The following is a 20,558-nucleotide window of genomic DNA, read 5'->3' on the forward strand; positions in this document are numbered from 1 at the left end:
GGATTTAAGGGCGACGCTGCCCCGTGAGCCGCAGACGTGGCTGCCCCGTGATGAGCCCTGAAAGCCCTGCGGTCACCGGCCAGGGCGCGTTTGCAGAGTTTGGGCATCTGACTTGGTTACTATGGCGAGGACTCAAAGCCTTTCGAATGCCCAAGTTTCTTTGCAAAGGCCGTAGGCCCCCTGAGGTCGGTGGGGGGTCGGTGACCAGCGAGGGCTGTGGCTGATGGACAAGCGGATGGGCCCGTAGGAAATCTCTCTCCTCCCCTGTGTCTGTGGCGTGTGGCCCACGCAGGGGCTTGGGACTTGCTGACCGTGACCCGCAGAAGCGCGCAGGAGGCTGTTGGCTGCGCCTTCCTTCTGAGCTGCGGTTCTGGGCGGGGGCGGGGGGCGGTGCGCAGCTCCCTGACGCTGCGGGGACATGGCACGGGAAGTCGTTTCCGTGTTGCTGCCAATCGGCAGGAAGTAAGGCGTGGTGGCCAAACTAAAGCGAGAAAAGCAGCCAAGCCCGCCACCCCCTGGGGGCTCCGTTTCTGCCGCGCTCACGGCCACTCCTGGGACGGGCCATCCGGCTCTCCGCGCGGACAGGGCAGCCCTGAGAGGAGGGAGAGGCCACTGGTCTGTTCCGGTTTCATGTTGCTGCATCTTCTAAGTTGCTCCTGAATTTATTACGTCTCTAGTCACGGGTTAGGGGACCTGCCCCTCCCGCGGTGGCCTGGGGCTGGCTTCCTGGGTGGAGACCGTTCCTGTATTTAGGAATTTCATGTGGCCATGTCTGCTGTGCCTCCTCATTGGCATTAACGAGGGCAGGAATGTACACGGAGACTTACTGAAACCGGACCGTCTATGAGCTGCTCTTATTCCACAGGCTGGGCCCCCTTTTCACTGCGGGGTGCCCTGGCCCGGGCCTGCTGAGAGCTCAGGGCCGGGAGGGCCGGGAGGGGATGACTCCCTGGAAACCCAGACAGGTCTCTGGAGGTTTCGGTTGTGCATGGCGTTCTCACACCCCGTGGTGTCCTTCAGAGGGAGAGCTGGCATGGCCCAGGGCAGTGGTCCAGGGGCGGCTCCCACTGTGGCTGCAGTGCACGGGAAGGCCCTGGGTGTGTAGATGATGGACATAATGAACCCTAATCATCCCCTCAGGAAGTCCCGACACCTGGCCCTCAGAGAGCTTGGCCCAGGTTCCGAGCCTGATGCTGGTTCTGCGTCCTTGGGCTGTAGGGGTGACATGTGGCAGCCACACCCCACAGCAAGGCTGTACACCCTGCATCGAGTAGGGCACCCCACAGAGAAGTGGCATGCCCCACAGTGAGGCAGCACACCCCACAGTGAGGCAGCACACCCCACAGTAAGACAGCGCACCCCACAGTGAGGCAGCGCACCCCACAGTGAGGCAGCACACCCCACAGTGAGACAGCTTACCCCACAGGGAGATAGCTCACCCCACAGTGAAAGCAGACCAGGAGCTCAGCGGGCACAGGCAGAGGACCCCTCCTCAGGGCACACCTGTCAGAAGCCTTCCCTGCCACCTGCTTAGTCACCCCTTTAAATGTGGAGACGGACCAAACCACAGGTGCTGCTTCCCCCCCGCTGCAGCCCCGCAGAGGGTCTGTGTGTTTATAAGAATGACCCCTAATTTCGGGTAACGTTTTCCTTGTTTGCAAAAGATAGCACACCTGCTTCCCGGAGTCCAGCTTTTCTCGTGGCCGAGTTTCGCCTGGAGGGACTGTGTGTGCCAGCGGGCACCTTCGTGTGACAGAGCCCGTAGCTCCCTGAGCAGGTCGCGCCCTGTGGCCCGGGAGTGGGGGTGGGGGTGGGGGGGGCAGGGCCCCACCAAAGCCACCCTTTCCTTACGGCGAGGTCACGTGGCCACATGCTTCAGACTCATCATCAGAGGCAGTGTGGGTGAGTCAAACAAAAGCAAATGCCCCTGCGTTTAAAAATAGCCTTGAAAGACTAAATATTTGCACTTAAAAAGGAAAAGAAAATAACAGAAACCTCTGTGGCCGCCATTCCTTGCAGGAATCCTCTCTCGGTTAGAATCGTGCCCTCTCCACGCTGTAACCGGACAGCAGGTCTCACGTCTGCCAGTGGCCCTGCCTCCAGCGCACAATCCTTCTTCGCGGTCAAATTTATCTCATGTTTGTAGCCTACACGTGATGGGGGCATCGCACAGCCTTTAAGGGAATCGCAGGGGCACTGACGTGTTTTTATTTATATGTGGTGTGGCATGTTTATAGCGATGATGTGATCTGCGGCGTTATACAACCTGAGCGCCCACCAGGCTCGATGGCACTTATAAATCTGTCACGTGGATCTGCCAGGCTCGGGGACCGTGGTGGCTGCTGGGGGGGGGGCAGGGGGGTAGCTTTGATCCATGTCGCCCAGGTAGGCATGGCTGTGGCTGCTGTTCTGAGGCCGGACGGTGTGGACAGCGGTCGCCAGACCCTGGATCCAGGAGACCCTTCTGTTCAGAGAGCCCAGGATGGTTATGGGAAAACCCGGTTGGCAAGTTCCTTACATTATGAGGCCACGTAACTGAACAGCAGTCTCTGTATGTTCAAGGCAAGCTTTCAGTGGCTGAAAACTTTCCCTACCCTGAAGAGTCTCGACTAGGATTTGTAGTTACATCATTTAATATATGTTTAAAGAGGTGGATTAACCTGGCTGGTGTGGCTCAGTGAATTGAGCGTCATCCCATAGACCAAGAGGTCTGGGGTTCAATTCCTGGTCAGGGCGCATGCTTGTTCCCCAGTGTGGGGGGCCATGCAGGAGGCAGCTGATTGATGACCACATCATGTTTCTATCTGTCCGTCTCCCTTCCTCTCTGTCTAAAAATCAATAAAAACATAAAGAGGTAAAGTAACCGGACTCACTTCCCTGTTATCATTGTTTGCATAATTTCAAATAATAATTTTGCATTTTCACTAAGTGAACCAGAAGGTTAGCCATGATGGTAAACAGAGCAGCCGACCTTGTGTAATTCAAGGTGAATGTTACAAAGCGACCGAGTGTGGCCACTGCCAACACCTGGGGCAATTCCTGTGCTTGCAGGCATCTGCGTTTTCTGAGGTGCTAGAGCCCCCCGCTCCCCCACCGGGGAGGGTGACACCTGGTAAAGTGTCCCAGCTTCCTTTACCTTTTCCTTACATTTCCGTGTTCTCAGCATTCCCCCGGGGGTGGGGGCAGGGCTGCCTGCCGGCCTCCTGTTTCTCTTAGCTTCACGGAAGGCCGCACAGGATAGCAGGTCGGTTAGCGCTGACAGCCTGAGGCCTGTTGTCTGCTGTCGGGCGTCCACTAGCTCCCTGGGGGACAGTGAGGGTGCTCCCCGAGTCTTCGCTGCCTTCTCTCTGCAGCGGATCTTCACTCCGTCCCCGCAGGCCACAGGCGTCACTTTCCCCGGGGGGTGGGGGCGAGAGCACAGCAGAGAGGGTGACAGACAGGTGACACATCCAGTCCTCCCGGTCCCAAAACATTCCCAGCAAAGCCCTCTCCACGCCTCTGAGCTGGGTGCTTGCCCGCTCGCCAGAGAGGCGGCAACACACATACCAGTCGACTCATTGGACTCAGATAATGCTTCCAAATAGTTTGACCTTAAACGTGTGTGTATCATCTAACGAATCTCATTGACTGACCTTCCAGCATCCAGTCCTCTCTCGCCCTCTGTAAGTGCCGGCCGGACACGTGGTCTGTCCAGGGATAATGACATTCCACAAACACCTGCTCCTTCACCTGGGACACGTTGGAAATCCGAAGGTAAAACCAACTCACATCACCACGACCTAGATTATGAACCGCGTTGATTGAAGACTGAGCTGTGTCAGACCCGTGGTCTCGGCAGGACCTGCACGTGTGTCCGACGTGCCGGCCTCTGACTGCAGAACAAGGCCAGTGTCAGATCAGCACCTGTGGCTCGGCCCCTCAGAGCTTCCCCACGGACTGTCCAAGGCGGCCATCTCAGTAACTCGAGAACACCACCAAGACCCCCCTCTCTGGGCTGGAGGTCCCTGGGAGCCAAGTCCATGGACCCACCCAGCAAGTTAAAACCTCTGGAGTCACCCCAGCAACTTCCCACTCTGTGGGAGCTGGCCCCCTGACCGGAGAAAGACAGCCAGGTCTCCCGTGGGCAGACACGTTCCCCAGACTGCCCCCCCCCGCACCCCCCAGGTGCAGGACACAGGAAATGCTGTCCACATAGAAGAGCTGAGACACATTACTCAATTTAAACTTTAACCGAGATGAGCTCTGGACTCTGCCAAGTCACAAAAAGAAATGAGAGGACAAGTCGAGCCATTAGAGGGCACTTTTGTAATCTTAGAATAAAAGTCTGTTCTCATGGACTGGCTTGCCCAAGGCTCACTCCTAAGCATTGCTTTCCGTTATTTCTTTACAGTGACTCATTCCTCAGCTGAATGAAGTATTTTACTGGTTGGGGGGAAGAATCTATAAAATCTTAAAACCATCCTGACCAAATAACTTATATGCACAGATGCATAACCCATGGACAGACAATAGTGCAGTGAAGGCCTGGGGTGGGGGCGGGAGCAGGTGGAGGGCGTGGCGGGGGGCGGTGAGAGGGACACCGCCTGTATCACTGTCAACAATAAAGAGAAATTATAAAAGAGAATAAGGAAAGCTTTACGTTAGAATAGTTGAATATAAGTTGTAAAAGTAGGTACAATATCTCTGTATAATACCTTTTTGATTAGCTATATTCAATGCTGCTTTTATTTTTTTATTTTTAAAAATATGGGGGTTTTTTGCTGATTTTTTTCTTTTTCTTTTTTTTTTTTTTTTTTTGTTAATCTTCACCCGAGGATATTTTTCTATTGATTTTCAGAGAGAGTGGAAGGGAGGAGGAGAGACACAGAGAGAGAAACATCGATGTGAGAGAGACATACCAATTGGTTGCCTCCCACATGCGCCCCAACCAGGCCTGGAAATCGAGCTTTTAACCGAGGTACGTGCCCTTGATCAGCATCGAACCCAGGACCCTTCAGTCCATAAGTCAACGCTGTATCCACTGAGCCAAACCAGCCAGGGCTATTCAGTGCTTCTTTTAAATACATTTTGTTAAGAATAACGTGCCCATAAACTGATCTAATTGAATAAATGATTAACTTCCTCTAATACCTGACTACATTTCCCCCAACAATAAATTAATGTTATTCCACAACATTTTGGAAACTATACTCCTATTGGGTATAAAGTCTTGTGTACTGGGATTATGCTAATTTTTTTGGAGTTTTATTGAAAAGTAATGGACATACATCACCTTATAAGTTTAAGGCGTAGACCATGATGGTTTGACTTCCGTTGATTGTGAAGTGGCTACCACAGGAGGGTCAGCCAACACCCCTCTTCTCAGAGACACACAATAAAAGGAAATGGAGGAGAAAGACAAAAGGAGTCACACTCTTCTCTAGAGCCCAGGATTGATGCGACAAAATGCTTAAAATTGTTTCAGAAATAAAAAGTTTGAACTGATAGAATGTCAGCTGGGAAAGCAGATGTTTCACATAAAGAAAGCAAATGATAAAGTTAAGTCTATCCCCCATTGGTGGTGATCTAAATAGAAGTGTCCACAGAGCCAGTAACGTTGACAAGCTAGTAACAAAACAAATACGTAAATGCTTAGAGTCAAGAACTGTGGAGATCCGAGATTCCACCCTGCTTGCAAGCTACCGAGTCAGCCTGCCAGCGTGTTCAGGGAGCTGGGTGGGCCAGCCTCCTGGGTCAGAGATAAGGGACCTCGTTCTCAGAGCGGCGGAGGAATCCACAGTATCAGCATCTTCTCCCACCGGCTCCCTGACCCCCACTTCTCAGGGGCGGGCGCAGAAGGGCCAGATGGCACCAGCCTGTGTGGTGTGTTTATTGCAAGAGAGGCATGCCCTGAGCCCAGGGAACCCACACCTATTTATTTTTATTTATTTATTATTTTTAAAATGCTTTATTGTTTAGAGTATTACATATGCCTCCTTCCTCCACCCCCCATTGACCTCTCCCCGGCCAGTCCCACCCCTGCAACACATGCCCTCACTCCCCTGCTGTCTGTGTCCATTGGTTGTGCTCATATGCATGCATCCAAGTCCTTTGGTGGATCTCTTAACCACCGCCCCCCCCCCCCCATCTTCCCTCTGAGGTTGGTCGGTCTGATCGATGCTTCTCTGTCTCTGGATCTGTTTATGTTGTTCATTGTATTCTGCAAATGAGTGAGATCATGTGATACTTTTCTTTCTCTGACTGGCTTATTTCACTTAACATAATACTCTCCAGGTCCATCCATGCTCCTGCAAATGGTAAGAGTTCCTTCTTTTTTTACTGCAGCGTAGTATTCCATGGTGTAGATGTACCACAGTTTTCTAATCCACTCATCTGCTGATGGGCACTTAGGAGGCTGTTTCCAAACCTTAGCTATGGTGAATTGAGCTGCTATGAACGTAGGGGTGCATATATCCTTTCTGCCTGGTGTTTCTGGTTTCTTGGGATATATTCCTAGAAGTGGGAATCACTGGGTCAAATGGGAGTTCCATTTTTAGTTTTTGGAGGAAGCTCCATACTGTTCTCCACAGTGGCTGCACCCGTCTGTGTTCCCACCAGTGGGGCACGAGGGGGGAACCCACACCCTTTATAGTGGGCAGCGATCGTGCCTGCTTTCTGCTCCGGAGGCTTTGCCTTCTGAGGCTCCTCCCTACACAGACACCCTGGAGAAGATAATCTCGAATAACGGCAGCCTGTTCTGCTCCCAGGAGATGAAAAACCAGCTCACAGGCCCCTGGGGGACTGTCTCAACACTTATCTGCATAATCTTACCATCCGCGGTTGCCCACCTCACTGAATAGTAAATTACTAAGTAGCTGATGAGGAGACTGTCAATAACAATATTGACCACATGTTGAAAGTCACTCCTGATAAATAGTTCATAGTTCTCGCTCCGGGTCTTAGCTGTCCATGCCTCAGTTTGACCGTTCTGGAAAGGAGAAAAATTACAGTGCCCGCATGGCAGGGTAGCTGCTAGCTAGCATCACAGGAGATCATGTATGTACAGCACGTAGAAGAGTGCGTGGCATGCAGCGTGTACACAAGATTTATTAATGTTGTTACTAACTGAAAATCCATCTCTTCCAATGAGCTGATTTGATAAAGAGAAAGTGTTTCCCAGGGCCGCCGAGGATGCTGGGAAATTCCCCACCATCACAACCGGCTGGCTGGCTCTCTAACCCTGGGGCTGACCTGCATTTCCCAGACGCCCAGGGGCGTGGGCAGCTGGCCCGGCTCTGCTGTCCGGGGTGCTGGGCGCTTGACTGCCTCGTGGGCCTCACGGGGCTTCTTATTTGCCCTGAGTGGTCCTAGGGCAAAGGCGCCGTGGCTGTCACACTCACGCGGGGCCAAGGGGCGTGTTGGTCCAAGTCCCTATCAGTGTGACAGCAAATCCCCGCCCGTGTAGCAAGAGGGTTTCAGGCTCAGGAGGCAGAGTGTCCGGGGAGCCACCGCCAAGTGAGCTGAAATGCTTCCTGTGCTGAAGTAAGTGCTTCTTAACGGAGGGCCGTGTCCACTTCTGCTCGGATGGGATGAGGGCAGCAGCGGGGAGGGGCTGAGGGCTGTGAGAGGGGGTCCCCCCAGTTCAGCTCCTGTTCGGTTCATGTGGGTCCCCTGCATTTAATGTTGATGCGTCCAGCCGTCCTTTGTCTATAGGACCCTTGTCTGCAGGCGCGGCTCACTCGAGCGCCCGCTCCCAGCCTGCCTTCCCGGCGCTGTGCCCTGGCGTCGTCCGGTGGCTGCAGGACGGTAGTTTAGGGCACTTGAGGCCTGGTCTTATTGCCAAACTGCTAACTAGTCGGGAAGAGATTAGCACCAGTCGAATCACCACTCGTTTTCAGAGTTCAGAGGTCACCTGCCCGAATCCTTCCGAAAATCAAGGTCCACAGAGGTGAAGTGGCTGCCTAGGGTGCCCCGTCCGGTAGGAGCTGGAAGGGGGGGTGAGCGTGTTAGCTGTTGCTCACGTTTCCACCCGTCGCAGTGCCCGAGAACGAGGCCGGGCAGAGGGGCCTCCGGTAAGAAGTTATCACAACCTCCTGAGGGATTGTAGCGGCTGGACGCCGGGCTCTGCGGTCAGATGCCCCTGGGCCTACCCCTGTTCTCTGCTGGCCAGGACGGAGGTTTGTTTTGCGTGAGAGCAGCACCCGCTTCACTAGTGATCGCGGGGACTGGGCGCAGGAACGCAGTGGCGAGCGTCTGGCTGTGCAGGGGACTCTGCTTCGGAGACTTGGGGAGACGCAGAGCGCCGGCAGGAACCACTGTCCCGGAAAGAGAAGTTACAGCGCGTGGTGAGCAATCGCCCTGCAGAGCTACATCTCACGCTGCATCTGGAAGAGCCGTTCCCTTCGCGGGTTATCTCACTGTCGGGCCCGTCTCTAACCGCACTCAGTGGAAGATGGACACACAGCCGGAGGGGCTGCGTCCAGGCTGGGCTGCAGGAGTGACTGGAAACAGCGCTGGCCCTCACTTCCCTGTAGGTCAGTGGTTCTCAACCTTCCTACTGCCGCGACCCTTTAATACAGTTACTGCCGCGACCCTTTAATACAGTTACTGCCGAGACCCTTTAATACAGTTCCTCGTGTTGTGGTGACCCCCAATTTCATTGTTGCAAGTTGAACATAATTAAAGCATCGTGATTAATCACAAAAACAATATGTGATTATATATGTGTTTTCCGATGGTCTTAGGCGACCCCTGCGAAAGGGTCGTTCGACCCCCAAAGGGGCCGCAACCCACAGGTGGCGAACCGCTGCTGTAGGTGATGGCAGGCATTTGCCTTCGCCTCCCACTGTTTAAAGTGCTAACCCTGTGAAAACGCTGTGTCCCTAGCGCTGCAGCCCTGCGCTGGCTGCACAGGATGAGGGCGACTCTTCCGGGGGAGTTCTGTCTGCGAGAGAGCGGCGCCTCCCACATCCGACGCGGATAGGACTTGCCTGTGTGAGGCTTCGCGTCGGGGACACTGGGCGGTGGTGTCCTGGGCACCGTCCCCCCAGCCGTGGGCGGTGGCGCTGGACGATCCGTAATGACTCTCGGGGTCTCTGCTGAAAGCCCGCGCCACGTGCCACAGAGTGACTCACTGACAGGGCGTGACCAGGCCACAGCGACGGTGCTGGGCTCCCTCGACCCCGAGATGGGATCCGAGCCCGCTTTCTGGTACCGGAACAGCTGCATGTACACGTCCCGCCCAGAGTCTGGTAATTGCAACAAGGAGGCCGGCCGAGGGCGCGCCCCGTGACGTTGGACAAGCTGCTTTACCTGCGAGCAAGTTCAGCCTGATGAGCAGAAAGCTCGGGTTTGTGAGAACCCACGTTTGGGAGTAAGAATGCTGCTGCCCGTGGACCACGCTGAGTCAGACGACGAGGAAGAATGAAAACTGTTGTGCATGCCCTAACCGGTTTGGCTCAGCGGATAGAGCGCCGGCCTGCGGACTGAAAGGTCCCAGGTTCGATTCCGGCCAAGGGCATGTACCTGGGTTACGGGCACATCCCCAGTAGGGGGTGTGCAGGAGGCAGCTGATCGATGTTTCTCTCATCGATGTTTCTAACTCTCTATCCCTCTCCCTTCCTCTCTGTAAAGAATCAATGCAAAATATATATATATATTTTTTTTTAAAAAAAAAAGAAAAAGAAAACTGTTGTGCAGGGTGCTGCCCGCAGGGCCCATTCGTTGGAGCGCCGCCCTGTGCACCGAAAGGGTGGCGGTTCGCTTCCCAGTCGGGGCACAGGCGCAGGTTTCACATGCAAGCCCTGCTTGGGATGCATTCCGGAAGCAACTGATTAATGTTTCTCTCTCTCTCTCTCTCTCTCTCTCTCTCTCTCTCTCCCCCCCTCCTTCTCCCTCTCTTACCTTCCCTCCCTCCCTTTCACCCTTCCTTCCTCCCTCTCCTTCCCTCCCTTCCACTCTCTCTAAAATCAGTAAATGAATAAATAATTGTGGCTGGTCCTTACCTGGCCCTCAGCGACTCACAGTCTGTGTCCTTCTGTGAGACATTTTCTACGGGTGCCTGCAGGGACCCCACGGCCTCCGGCCGTTGTGGTGTGGGGTTTCCTCTCTGAACACCCAGGGCGGTCACCTTTCCCAGCCCTTTGACTACCTGAAGCTCTAGTGCGTTCATTACCAACTCCAGGGCACACAGGTGTCCCCAAAAATGTACACGCACCCTTTGAATAATGGGTAAGGCCGGGTGTATTAAGACACATCTCATTTCCACATTGAGCGACCAGCCGTTAAAGCAGGTGGACATTTTTTGGGGGCACCCTGTACTTTGGGGGGAAAACCCAGAGAAGTCATTGTCAGGATGAGGTGCGTGATCCGAAGTGCATAAGGCGGCCCTAACCTTCGGCCAGAGCTGCAGTGGGAACCTGCCCCCCTTGTCTGCCCGCAGCCCTGACCCGCGGCTTCCTGCCCCCCAGGATGGCGCCCCTGCCCCTGTGGCTGCTGTGGCTGCTGCTCCCGCTCGGCCCGCGGGCCCAGAAGCTGCCCACGCGCGACGAGGAGCTCTTCCAGATGCAGGTCCGCGACAAGGCCTTCTTCCACGACTCCTCGGTGCTCCCGGACGGAGCTGAGATCAGCAGCTACCTCTTCCGAGACACGCCTAAGAGGTACCCCCGACACCCTCCCTCTCCGCAGGCTCATCGGGTGTCAGCCAACACGCTGTGCCCGGGCGCTTTGTGGTTAACCCGGGCGGCCTGGCCCGTGTCCGCTCGGCGGGAAAAATGGGGAGCAGCTGCCCATCCTCCGTGGGGGCTCCCGTTCCCGCCCACGGTGACCCTTTGGGTGGAGGGCGATTTTTGCGTTTCTTACCTTTGGAACGATTGCTTTCTTTCCTTCAGGACAGAGGGAAACTTCTAAGGAGGGCTCTCTAGGATTGAAATGAGATTCATTAAACACACATGATTCTTCAAAGGTGTGCAGTTAGCCTTAGAAGGATAACATGACTTGGACCAATATCATCAGATTTTGAAAGCATCAAACCCAACAGTGATAAAAATGGACCCTGTGCGTTTACCTTCATGCCAGCCTCATCAAACTGGGCTCACGCAGTACTTCTAAACATTCTGACCTTTAAAAATGACATGTCTATATATATATATATATATAAGCCTAACAACCTGTCAACCAGTCGCTATGACATGCACTGACCACTAGGGGCAGACGCTTAATGCAGGAGCTGCCCCCTGGTGGTCAGTGCGCTCCCACAGCCAACCTCCCACAGCCTCTCCCCCCAGCTAGCCGGCCCACTGATTGGCCTTGATCACCCGCCAGGCCGAGGGACCCCACCCGTGCATGATTTTGTGCACCGGGCCTCTAGTATGTTACATAATTAAGTATATATGTGCATATCCTTCATTAAGCTAGTTATATGTAAAGTTAGTTACTTTTCAGTACCTCAGACTCCTCTCAGCCATATTTCAGGAAAGTTTCTCCTATTAGCTAGGGCACTAGGGCATTCTGAAGGGAAAGACTGTCTCACCACCAGTGACCCCTTGTCCAGAGATTGAAGTGCAGCAGATCATTGGGTCAACTTTCTCTTGTCACTTCAGTTTTGATTGGCAGTGACAATGGGAGGTGGCTCCCTCCCACCGTGGCCCACGTGGCATGTCCTCCTCTGGTCCGAGAACAGTAGCAGGGGATTGGTTTTCCTATGTTGACGGACGCGGCCTGTGGCTTGGGCATCATTTCAGCGCTGCCTGAAAGACATCATTTGTTTGAATGGATGTTATAGATTAGGAGCTGCCCCGTCAGTAAAATAAAAAGAACCACGATCCCTTTAATGACATCCTCAAGCGTGAAGGCCCCAAATGCAAGGACGAGGACATCGCAGAGACGTGATGTCCCTCCATTTACCAGGCTCAGGCTGTGAAACGGGACAGGGCGTGGGAAACACCTAGTCGCCCAACTGAATTATTTTCAGATGAATTCTTCTTTTTTTAAATATGTTTTGTTGATTTTTTACAGAGAGGAAGGGTGAGGGATAGAAGTTAGAAACATCGATGAGAGAGAAACATTGATCAGCTGCCTCCTGCACACCTCCCCACTGGGGATATGCCCGCAACAAAGGTACATGCCCTTGATGGGAATCGAACCCGGGACCCTTCAGTCCGCAGGCCGACGCTCCATCCACTGAGCCAAACCGGTCAGGGCTCAGCAGAATTCTTGCCGGACACATTTGCTTTTCGAGTTATTTTGTCTCTTAAAATCTTTGAGTGAGTCAGAATTTTTCTCTAAAAGTGATTTTGATTTCCCAAGTGCACCAGTGCCCTGCTCTGTGGTGTTCTTTATTTTTTTTTAAAAAAATATATTTTTATTGGTTTCACAGAGGAAGGGGGAGCGAGAGAGCTAGAAACATCAGTGATGAGAGAGAATCGTTGGTCGGCTTCCTCCTGCACGCCCCCTCCTGGGATTGAGCCTACATCCCAGGCTTGTGCCCTGACCAGGAATTGACCTCCTGGTTCATAGGTCGAAGCTCAACCAGTGAGCCACACCGGTCGGGCTGTGGCTTTTGCTCTAAATGAAAGGAGACACGCTCTTGAGGGGTTAGAGCAGGGGAGTGGCATGTGCTTACGGGTGTTCAAGGATCACCGCCCCTGGGAGGGGGTAAATGAGTAGGGGGCCCAGGGGGCAAAAAGGACCAGCTGAAGGGACCACAGGGCTCAGGCGAGGAGGGCGGCGGGTGGGAGGGTGGCACGGGAGGTGCGGCAGAGGGACGGCTGGGGACATTGTAAAGGCAGAGCCAGCAGTGTTCCGGGTCAGCTACACGGAGGGAGAGGAAGGAGGAGCGAGAGCGATCCTACTCTGTCCTGAGTGCCTGGGAGGTCGGGGTCACTCACGGCCAGGGCAGACCTCAGGAGGAGCTCACTGGGGTGAGAATCAGAAGTTTGGGTTCGACACCTTAAGTTTTCACTCCCAGTGAAATCTCAGTGAAGGTGGCAGGACATAGCAGTACCTCAAACTGAGGCCGGAGTTCAGGCTGACAGTTGAGATTTGGGAATGGTTCACGTAGAAGAGGAGAAACCATTAGCCCAGTGTGGTCACACGGGACTGCGCACAGATAGAGGCACAGGTAGAGGGGGTGAGCACAGGTAGAGGGATGTGCACAGGTAGAGGGGTGAGCACAGGTAGAGGGATGTGCACAGGTAGAGGGGTGTGCACAGGTAGAGGGGTGAGCACAGGTAGAGGGGTGAGCACAGGTAGAGGGGGTGAGCACAGGCAGAGGGGGTGAGCACAGGCAGAGGGGTGTGCACAGGCAGTGGGGGTGAGCACAGGTGGAGGGGTGAGCACAGGCAGAGGGGTGTGCACAGGCAGAGGGGTGTGCACAGGCAGAGGGGTGTGCACAGGCAGAGGGGGTGAGCACAGGTGGAGGGGTGAGCACAGGCGGAGGGGTGAGCACAGCAGAGGGTGTGCAAGAGAGGGGTGTGCACAGGCAGAGGGGTGTGCACAGGCAGAGGGGGTGAGCACAGGTAGAGGGGGTGTGCACAGGTAGAGGGGGTGAGCACAGGTAGAGGGGGTGTGCACAGGCAGAGGGGGTGAGCACAGGTAGAGGGGTGTGCACAGGTAGAGGGGGTGAGCACAGGTAGAGGGGGTGCACACAGGCGGAGGGGTTGCGCACAGTAGAGGGGGTGCGCACAGGGGGAGGGCAGGGGTGCAGGCACAGGCCCTGTCTGTCCCTGGGTGACCAAGGGCTTGGGAGGTGAGAGGGAACCACAGAGGAGACGGACGGAGTAGAAGACCATGGTGGTCCCTTTGGAGAGGGTGTTGGGTAGCTATGGGAGAACACAAGGGAGGAGGCCCCAGAGGTGCGGGCGCAGGCACAGGAGGGAACCCCTAGGTAGGCTGTGCACGGGGCAGCGAGCAGCTCTGGGCTTGCTGAGCTGCAGGACCGGCCTCAGGCGAGGCTCCCGGCTCTGAAATGATGGGTGGAACCATCCGCGCTACTCGGATCGGGAACGTGCGGCACTGTCACAGCCGGGCCACGTGTCCGTCCTCCTTGAAAAGTCACTCGAGGCTTCGTAACAAAATCAGGGGAAGCAGGGAGCAGGATGATCTGATTTTTTAAAATTTGTCTTAAACTCACTAGGTTATTTCATTCCAACAGGAAGTCTTAGTGGTAGAGAATGAGTCTTTCCACTGATTGAAACTTTGATCTTTACTTTTAAAATCTTCTCAAGTGGGATTACTTTATGCAAAAGCTGTGGCCGCTAGCACCGTGGATCAGGGTCGCTGATGTGAGAAGCGAGCAGCGCATCTCGCAGAAACCAGCAGGCCTTTCAGAGACGCTGCGAGGGAGCGTTTGAAACGGCGGGTGACTGTCAGGGTGGGTGCCCTCGAGGTCCCTTACAAGCCTGTTGCCAGCGTATGGAAAACAGTGGCTGCCGGTCAGTGCGCCTGCGGGTTCCTCGGCTGTGCCTGATGGGAATGGCGGGGCGCAGGCTAAATAGCACCCCAAAGAGTTAAGTGTTGGTTCCTCACTCAAGGTGCACCCACATTACACGTTTAGCTCAGCACCTTTTCATTCTTCCACGCGGTGCTGCCGGTAAAGCTGGTTGCAGATTTGGCGGGTGGACGCCGTGGTTCATGGGAGAGCACCGCGATCGTGTAGATGGCCGGTTCCAGTCCCTGTGAAATGCGTGGAATCAGCCTGTGGTTTTCCATGAGCCCGGCTGGGGCGGTAGAGTGGACCCCTGTCTGATTGATGGCCCCTCGCCCGCAGGTACTTCTTTGTGGTGGAAGAGGACAACACCCCGCTGTCCGTGACCGTGACCCCCTGCGACACCCCCCTGGAGTGGCGGCTGAGTCTGCAGGAGCTGCCGGAGGAGGCCAGTGGGCAGGGCTCAGGTGAGCAGTGGGCGTGGCTCAGGGGAGCAGTGGGCAGGGCTCAGGGGAGCAGTGGGCGTGGCTCAGGGGAGCAGTGGGCGTGGCTCAGGGGAGCAGTGGGCAGGGCTCAGGTGAGCAGGGGCAGGGCTCAGGGGAGCAGTGGGCGTGGCTCAGGGGAGCAGTGGGCGTGGCTCAGGGGAGCAGTGGGCAGGGCTCAGGGGAGCAGTGGGCAGGGCTCAGGTGAGCAGGGGCAGGGCTCAGGGGAGCAGTGGGCGTTGCTCAGGAGAGCAGTGGGCAGGGCTCAGGGGAGCAGTAGGCGGGGCTCAGGGGAAGGGGGTGGCGCTGAGGGGAGCAGGCCCAGGCCCGGCATGGTGGCTGCAGCAAGAAACAGCCTTGCCTCCTGGTGCTGCAAAAAGTCAGCGGGGACGCTAGAGATTCTCCGCGGAGATGAGGGAAGCAGGGGTGGCACCAGGGGACAGGGTGGCACCAGGTGATGAGGGTGGCACTGGATGATGGGGGTGGCACTGGAGGACAGGGTGGCACCAGATGATGGCTGCACCCGCCTGGCTGTGGGTTCGGTCCCGCCTGAGCGTGGAGTCACACTGAGGTAAAGAGAATGCGCTGGGCTCTCAGCGGGCCTGAGCCTCGCCTGGGGCCTGGGCGTTGGGACTCAGCTCCCAGTGACCTACACGCAGCCGAGGTCGCAGACCCCTGTCTCTGGGGCATAAAGGAAGGCGACTTGGAGACAAGCAAAGTGCGTCCAGCACCTGAGAAGAAGTCGCAGGAGGTGTGGGGTCGGCAGTGGAGGGAGGTGCTGGTGCCGCTGACAGGAGGCAGCTAAGACACAAGGACATGAGAGAGCTGGCCTGGGGCCCGGGAGGGTGCTGCTGGGAGGGTGCTGCTGGGAGGGTGCTGGGGGGAGGGTGCTGGTGGGAGGGTGCTGGGGGGAGGGTGCTGCTGGGAGGGTGCTGGGGGGAGGGTGCTGGGGGGAGGGTGCGGGGGGAGGGTGCTGCTGGGAGGGTGCTGCTGGGAGGGTACGGGGGGAGGGTGCTGCGGGCAGGGGCGAGGCACTGGGCGCGAGGGCCACACTCAGTGACGGGGCTGTGGAATCAGGGAGACACTGACAGCTCATGAGGGGGTGAGGCTGAGAGAGAACCAATAGTCGTGTGATGGCTGCTGACCTCATGGTTTAATACAGAATCCTGCACCTCCCTGCCCGCTGCGGGCTGAGCTGGGAGGCGGTTCCCCGGGGCCCTGCTCTCCTCTCCATGCTGATCTCTGGCCGCTGAGACTCGGGAACGAGATGCGGGAAGCATTTGCTTTCGATGCTTTCCCGGCATCGCTCCGACCGTGTTCCCGGCGGGGCAGGCCCGCGCTCTCGCATGCGTCCCACTCTGTACTTTAGGGAGATCGCCCGCCCGGTGCAGGCCGAGGGAGATTAGCGAGGGGCTGGCGGTGGATGCGGCTGAAGGGATGGTCCCGTCCAATCGCAGGTGGCGGGAGGGGCTCTCGCTCAAAGGGCTGCGGTCTGTGACCTACAAATTCCACTCAGAGTCTCTCCTGAGAAAGAATTTAAAGTCACAGCAGCCTCACACGCACCTCACAGCACTATTTACGACGGTCAGAACAGAAATTAACCACAGTCTTATTCTCATGCTGCAGTCTTAAGTGAGGAAAACAGGATTCAAAAATGGAGGTTTGTCTAGAGACATGCATGCATGAAGAAGAGTGTGACTCGGTGACAAAGAAAAATGGGGGTGAAAAATATGTTAAAAAGCAAAGACTGGAAGGGAGTAACCCAAAATCTTTATAAAGGGCTGCCCAGGAGCCCTGACCAGAATGACTTTTTATTTTTTACTAGAGGCCTGGTGCACGAATTCATGCACCACTGGGGTCCCTTGGCCTGGCCTGCGGGATCGGGCCGAAACCGGCTCTCCGACATCCCCCGAGGGGTCCTGGATTGCGAGAGGCCGCAGGCCAGACCGAGGGACTCCACTGGTGCACGATCATGGCCAGGGAGGGACCACGGGAGGGCTCCAGGGCATGTCCGGCCTGTCTCGCTCAGTCCTAATCGGCTGGACCCCAGCAGCAAGCTAACCTACCTGTGGAAGCGTCTGCCCCCTGGTGGTCAGTGCACTTCATAGTGAGTGGTTGAGCAGCCTTAGCATATCATTAGCATATTACACTTTGATTGGTTGAACAGCAGGCCGGACGACCAGACACTTAGTATATTAGGTTTTCATTATAGGATTTTTTAAAAATATATTTGTATTGATTTCAGAGAGGAAGGAAAGAGAGAGAGAGAGAGATAGAAACATCCATGATGAGAGAGAATCATGGATTGGCTGCCTCTTGCACGCCCCCTACTGGGGATCAAGTGCACAACCCAGGCATGTGCTCTGACCGGGAATTGAACTGTGACCTCCTGGTTCATAGGTCGGCGCTCAATCCACGGAACCAAACCGGCCAGGGTGACTGGGATGGCTTTTTAAATCTTGTTCCATGTTTCCCAGTTCTCTGCCGGCAACAGGCATTGCTATGAAGGTGGGGAACGCAGGGGGTCTTGAGCCTGCGGTTTGCAGGCGGCCACACAACTGGGCCCTGACAGCCGCCTCTGCTCTGTCTTCCAGGCGAGCAGGAGCCGGAGCCGCTGGAGCAGCAGAGGCCGCAGGCCACGCACGAGGCGGGCACCGAGCTGCTGTCCTACCAAGGCAACGACGTGGAGTCCTTCGAGTCGGCCGGCGCCCCCTCGGGGCTGTACCGGCTGGAGCTGCTGTCCACGGAGAAGGACGCGCACTTCCGAGTCTACGCCACCACCACGCCCGCGTCCGACCAGCCCTACCCGGAGCTGCCCTACGACCCCAGGGTGGACGTCACGGCCCTGGGCCGCACCACGGCCACGCTGGCCTGGAAGCCCAGCCCCACGGCCTCCCGGCTGCAGCAGCCCGTGCAGTACTGCGTGGTCGTCAGCCGGGAGCACAACTTCAAGAGCCTGTGCGCCGTGGAGGCGAAGCTGAGCTCGGACGACGCCTTCATGACGGCCCCGAAGCCCGGGCTGGACTTCAGCCCCTTCGACTTCACCCATTTCGGGTTCCCTCCGGGGAGCCCGGGCCAGGAGCGCGGCCCCTGGGCCCGGCCGCCCCCCAGGCTGGGCCGGGCGGCACCCTCACGGCCCCAGGCCAACATCCAGAAGGTGTGCATAGGAAACAAGAACATCTTCACCGTCTCGGACCTGCAGCCCGACACGCAGTACTACTTCGACGTGTTCGTGGCCAACGGCCGCAGCAACATGAGCACGGCCTATGTGGGCACCTTCGCCAGGACCAGGGCGGAGGCCGCGCAGAAGACGCTGGAGCTGAAGGACGGGAAGGTGACCGAGGTGTTCGTGAAGAGGAAGGGTGCCAAGCTGCTGCGGTTTGCCCCCGTGTCCTCCCACCAGAAGGTCGCCTTCTCCGTCCACTCCTGCCTGGACGCCGTGCGGGTCCAGGTGCGCCGAGACGGGAAGCTGGTCCTGTCCCAGAGCGTGGAGGGCGTGCGGCAGTTCCTGCTCCGCGGGCGGCCCAAGGCCAAGTACCTCCTCCGGCTGAAGGGGAGCAGGAAGGGGGCGTCGCTGCTCAAGGTCCTGGCGAGCACGCGGCCGGGCAAGCACGCCTTCCCGTCCCTCCCCGAGGACACGCGGATCAAGGCCTTCGACAGGCTGCGCACCTGCTCGTCGGCCACCGTGGCCTGGCTGGGCACCCAGGAGAGGAGCAAGTTCTGCCTCTACAAGAAGGAGGTGGGCGACGCCTACAGCGAGGACCAGAGGAAGAGAGAGCAGAACCAGTGCCTGGGGCCGGACACGCGGGCGAGGTCGGAGAAGGTGCTCTGTAAGTACTTCCACAGCCGGAACCCGCAGCGGGCGGTGACCACGGAGACCGTCCGCGGCCTCCAGCCGGGCAAGGCCTACCTGCTGGACGTGTACCTCGTGGGGCACGGGGGGCACTCCGTCAAGTACCAGAGCAAAGTCGTCAAAACCCGCAGGGTCTGCTAGTCACCTGGGTGCCGGCGCGTCACGTGGACCTGTCACGGGGGCCTCCAAGATACGGGTGCCCACGGCCGAGCGTGAGGGAGGGGTGTCCGCGGGCGTCCGTGGATGCTGGCGTCCCCTTGAGGGGGAGACTGGTCCTCGCACGCCCAGGGTGCCTGGTGTGTGACGTCACAGACAGACCCCAGCAGGAGCCGCCCTCCCCCCTCTGACCACTGCATGAACTGCTTCTAAATTATTTTATTACCTGAAAGTTTAAAAGATGCCACTCATTGCACACATCCCCCCAAATGCAAATCAGTCCTCTCGATAGATGCTAGGATATATCGATATAAATTATTTTATAAAGTCTTGTCTTAAATGTCGGCGTGTCTATGATCGTAAGCTATTCAAGTCTCCTGTTAAAGCGCAGATCGGATCTCCGTCCGTGATGTGGACGGCGCTCTGGTCAGTTGTACGGTAAATGCTTATCTGTTGCGTGGAATGTTTAAATGCTGTATGTCTCTCCTGTGCGGAGTTGACACGTTGTATCCATGTATATAACATTAAAGAAATTAGAGTCTATTCTGCTCATTTTCCCAAGCAGCGACCTTGGTGTGTCCAGTTAATGTCTGTCCCCCGAACTTGCGCCCTTATGCACTTTGGCTCCGGGCCGACCCTCTTTGGATAGTTGCAGACGAGGCGTGTCTCCCGGACGTCGCCATGGCGTTGGAGACGGGATCACGGTCCGCGCTCTGACGCTGAGCAGCTCGCAGTTGTGAGCACTGAGAGTCCGGAAGACTGGTTCTCACGGGACGGGCCGAGCCGCGTTGAGGGGAGCGCAGTCTGAGCACGCACCCAGGTGCACCCCTTCATTTTTCAGGTGCAAAAAGAGACGACCACAGAAATGCCAACAGAGTTCTCGTAGTCGGCACAGACAAGGAGTAGAATTGCCCAGGCTCCGAGATCCTTGCTGGGATATAAATATAAGTCAGTTCTTAGGGGGGAAAAGCCACTCGATCATTTTCCAAAAGGAAACAAACGTTTTGCCTTCTTGTTGATGTCAAAGCAGCCTTATCCTTAAAGCTCATTTCAGATTTCCTGAAGGGTGTGTGCACAGCCTATAACCGATAACTGCAAACTGGTAAGAAAAAAAAACAATGGTTTTTATTTTTATTTTTTTATTACTGATTTCAGAGAGGAAGGGGGAGAGAGAGAGAGAGAGAGAGAGAGAGAGACATCATTGATAAGAGAATCACTGATCGGCTGCCTCCTGCACCCCCCCCACTGGGGATCAAGCCCACAAACCAGGCCTGTACCCTGATTGGGGATCGAACCGTGGCCTCCTGGTTCAGAGGCTGGCGCTCAACCACTGAGCCAGGCGGCCGAGCTCAAATGGGTGTCTTCAGAGACAGAGTCTTCTAGTCTAGGTCTGCGTGCACACAGACTTGAGGCAATACGGTCATTAGTTGCTTAAATGACAGCCCTGTGTTTTAAAATCGAAACTATTCAGAATCAATAAAAATTGGAGCGGATGACTTCCTTGGTCAAATTGCTTTACCATCAGTGTCTACATGATTTTTTAAACATCATTAAAGGGTTCGTGCTGGAAGGATGCGGGCATCCCGTATTGCTGCTGTTCAGAACACATTTGAAAAATTCCGATTTGTGGAACCCTGAGAAGCCAAATGAAGTGGCTGCAGTA

General features: G+C 56.0%; 1 protein-coding gene across 1 annotated transcript; it reads left to right on the forward strand.

The window, feature by feature from the left end:
• The first annotated feature begins 10,449 nt into the window (after positions 1-10,449).
• On the forward strand, positions 10,450-19,592 carry NDNF (neuron derived neurotrophic factor). The gene is made up of 3 exons (XM_036314120.1): positions 10,450-10,637; positions 14,747-14,871; positions 17,481-19,592. Exons 1-3 carry the CDS (start codon positions 10,450-10,452, stop codon positions 18,878-18,880), a joined length of 1,713 nt encoding a protein of 570 aa, XP_036170013.1. The 3' UTR covers positions 18,881-19,592.
• Positions 19,593-20,558: the final 966 nt, after the last annotated feature.

This window comes from Myotis myotis, unplaced genomic scaffold, assembly GCF_014108235.1.
Source record: "Myotis myotis isolate mMyoMyo1 unplaced genomic scaffold, mMyoMyo1.p scaffold_m19_p_6, whole genome shotgun sequence".
Classification (NCBI taxonomy): Eukaryota; Metazoa; Chordata; class Mammalia; order Chiroptera; family Vespertilionidae; genus Myotis; species Myotis myotis.

What these genes read in the sequence shown, in the direction of transcription:
- NDNF (XM_036314120.1), top strand. Translation starts at nt 10,450, where the DNA reads ATGGCGCCCCTGCCCCTGTGGCTGCTGTGGCTGCTGCTCCCGCTCGGC. An exon ending in TTCCGAGACACGCCTAAGAG is followed by an intron (nt 10,638 to 14,746) that starts GTACCCCCGACA and finishes CCTCGCCCGCAG; the next exon opens with GTACTTCTTTGTGGTGGAAG. An exon ending in GGCCAGTGGGCAGGGCTCAG is followed by an intron (nt 14,872 to 17,480) that starts GTGAGCAGTGGG and finishes TCTGTCTTCCAG; the next exon opens with GCGAGCAGGAGCCGGAGCCG.